Source organism: Primulina eburnea, chromosome 11 (genome assembly GCF_022965805.1).
Source record: "Primulina eburnea isolate SZY01 chromosome 11, ASM2296580v1, whole genome shotgun sequence".
In the NCBI taxonomy this organism is placed as follows: Eukaryota; Viridiplantae; Streptophyta; class Magnoliopsida; order Lamiales; family Gesneriaceae; genus Primulina; species Primulina eburnea.
This window is the reverse complement of record NC_133111.1, coordinates 16,362,715-16,365,818: the sequence shown is the minus strand read 5'-3', so window position 1 is coordinate 16,365,818 and position 3,104 is coordinate 16,362,715. Positions and strand designations below refer to the sequence as shown.

The 3,104-nt window shown below is 42.4% G+C and overlaps 1 protein-coding gene across 1 annotated transcript; it reads left to right on the top strand.

The window, feature by feature from the left end:
- Nucleotides 1-401: 401 nt before the first annotated feature.
- On the top strand, nt 402-866 carry LOC140805435 (uncharacterized). Its single transcript, XM_073161706.1, has one exon. The coding sequence runs from the start codon at nt 402-404 to the stop codon at nt 864-866; it is 465 nt and encodes a 154-aa protein (XP_073017807.1).
- The last annotated feature ends 2,238 nt before the right edge of the window (nt 867-3,104 follow it).

Below are 3,104 nucleotides of genomic sequence, written 5' to 3'. Positions count from 1 at the left end.
GTCCCTTCCCATCTTCGTTTGGTTAATCATACATTTTACTTGCTGTCGATTATGTGTCAAAATGGGTGGAAGCAATTGCCACCGTAACTAATGATGCTCGAGTTGTTGTTAAGTTTGTCCACAGGAACATCTTCACGAGATTTGGAACGCCTAGAGCCATTATCAGTGATGAAGGTACACATTTCCGTAACAAAATTTTTAACTCACTATTGGCCAAGTATGATGTGAAGCACAGGGTGACACTGGTATACCACCCGCAAGCTAATGGGCAAGCAGAGATATCCAACCGGGAGATAAAGCAAATATTAGAAAAGACAGTGAAGACAAACTGGAAGGATTGGGCGATCAAGCTAGATGACGCGTTATGGGCATACAGGACTGCATACAAGACACCTATCGGGATGTCACCTTATAGGTTGGTCTTTGGGAAAGCTTGTCATTTACCTTTGGAACTGGAGCACAAGGCATTTTGGGCTATCAAAAAGCTCAATTTTGATATGGGAGCATCGGGCGAGCAACGAATGTTGCAGTTGAATGAGATGGAAGAATTAAGGAATGAAGCATATGAGAATGCAAAGATATACAAAGAAAAGACCAAGAGATGGCACGACAAGCAAATTTTTCGACGAGACTTTGAACCAGGGCAACAGGTGTTATTATTCAATTCTCGACTGAGGTTGTTTCCTGGTAAGTTAAAATCCAGATGGTCTGGCCCATTCACAGTAGAAACAGTGTACCCACATGGTGCAATTGAACTAAAATGCAAAAATGGCGAGACATTCAAAGTCAATGGTCAGAGGGTCAAGCATTACTTTGGCAATGAAGTGCGACACATGGACAACATCCCACTGCGAGAACAAAAGTAGACTGATGAAAGTCAGGCTGATGACGTTAAACCAAGCGCTTATTGGGAGGCAACCCAAATTTTTGTTTTTATTGCATTTTGATTTCTGTGTTGATTTTATTTTTGTATCATGTTATTTTTGGTTGTGTATTTTTAATATAGTGTATGCTTAAATCTTCCAAAAATTTAATGAATCCCATTTGTATTCTTTCAGGACTGAATATTTGAGAAGAAAATTCGAAGCAGGAGTGCACCCGCAGCACAAAGACAGCGCACCCGCGCTTGGTGTGCCGAAGCACAACCGCACCTGCGGTGCTTACATTACCGCACCCGCGGTCGTGCAGTATGGAGAAATACATGAAGTGCCGAACATATACCGCACCCGCGCTGTCTATATTGCCGCACCCGCGCTGCACCAGCGAAGTCTCACCGCACCCGTGGTCGCACCATTTAAAGACACAATCGGGCATTCTCTTCCACACTCGAAAAAACACCACTCTCAAGAGCACCCATCTCCATTTTCGAAATCCCTACTCCAAACACAACTCACACACCAAATTTTTGTTCTTCTTTCAACAAATTCATCACTACAACCTACAAATCTTCACTCATTCCATCAAATACCTCATTTCTTTCCATCAAATTCAAAATCAAACCTAGGGTTGAAAAAAGGGGCTTCAAAATTTCTTCAAGAATTTGAACAAAAGTTTGTTTTTGTTCTTCAAGAAACAATTCAACACACCCAAGGTGAGCAAAGTCATAGCAAATTTGTTGATAAATTCGAAAATTGTTGGGGTTTGTTGCTAAGGAAGGAAAAATTCATTTGGTGAAGCATATTGTTGATTTTGGGAATATTGTTGATTGATTATTGTGTACATTGTTGAGGTGTGATAATTGTGAAGTAGTAGTTTGGAGGAGTGCAAGAATCTTGTATTTTGAGAAGTGGGGTTGAATTGAAGTTGTGTTTAGAAGGTGTTCGACAAAATGCCACCAAGAAGAAAACAATCAAAGGGTGCTTCATCCTCATCAACGGTAAATTATGATGCGAGTCGGTTTTATGATGAGAAGGCGGAGGAGCAATATGGCAAGATTTTGAATAGAAGCATTATAAAGGAAAGGGGATTTGATCTTAGTGCCCCTCATACTGAAATTGGAGAAATGCTTAGGGCTCGACAGTGGGAAGAATTTGGAAGGCAGCCACAAGATGCTGTCATTTCATTGGTGAGAGAGTTCTATGCTAATCTCAAGGTTAGGTATGATCGGTTGACGGTGTTTGTGCGGGGAAAATGGGTAGCATTTGATGCACATACGATTAACACGATATATGGCTTCCCTCAAATCATGCACGGCGAGTATGAAGAATACAGAAATGAGCATGTTGATTATAACAGTATTCTTCAAACAATATGTATACAGGGAGAGCCGAATGGCGAATGAGGGACGATGTGCACTTGAGCCTAGCAAAGTCTGATCTGAAGACTGTTGCTAAAAATTGGTATTCATTCATTGCTGCTAGGATAAAGCCAACCGAACACACCACTACTGTCATTAAGGAGAGGGCCATCCTCACATTTTGCATTATGACAGGGAAGACAGTTGATCTCGGTCAATTGCTTCAAAATTCCATTCTCGACTATGGAAGAGGTAACTCTCCGAGTGGACTTCTCCACCCCTCTCTCATCACTATTTTATGCCAACATGCGGGGGTTACTTGGGCACCGAATGAAGAGTTGTTGAAGCCAAAGAATGATATTGTGGTAATTCAACCACATGGGGGCATCAGAAATGACCAAGCTGCAGCACGTAGAGCTGAAAGGGAATTTAATAGAAGAGCTGCAGAGAGACGTGACCAAGCCCAAGCCCAAGAACAACCACCGCAGCACAGGCACAGGAGAAACAGATTGACTATGTTGGAAGAGGACATGCGAGCTCAACGCCAAGAGATGGATGCGTTGAGGTATAGGGCCGATACATTCATGGATTACATGATGGATTTCACTTCGGTGTTGGCTCAGCAATTTCCATCTGCTTCCACTTCTGGTCATCCGTTTCCACCTCCTCCACAGTGGCCACCTGTCTACCACCTGCCAGAGTTCCAACCACCCCACCACGATGATGATGATGAGGATGATGGCAATGACCACTGACGGTCATTGCCCAGTGTATGTGCATTCTCCTATTTATCATGCTTATTCACATCGAGGACGATGCACATGTTTAAGTTTGGGGGAGATTTATTTATTTTATTTTATTTTACTTT

What these genes read in the sequence shown, in the direction of transcription:
- LOC140805435 (XM_073161706.1), top strand. Translation starts at nt 402, where the DNA reads ATGTCACCTTATAGGTTGGTCTTTGGGAAAGCTTGTCATTTACCTTTG.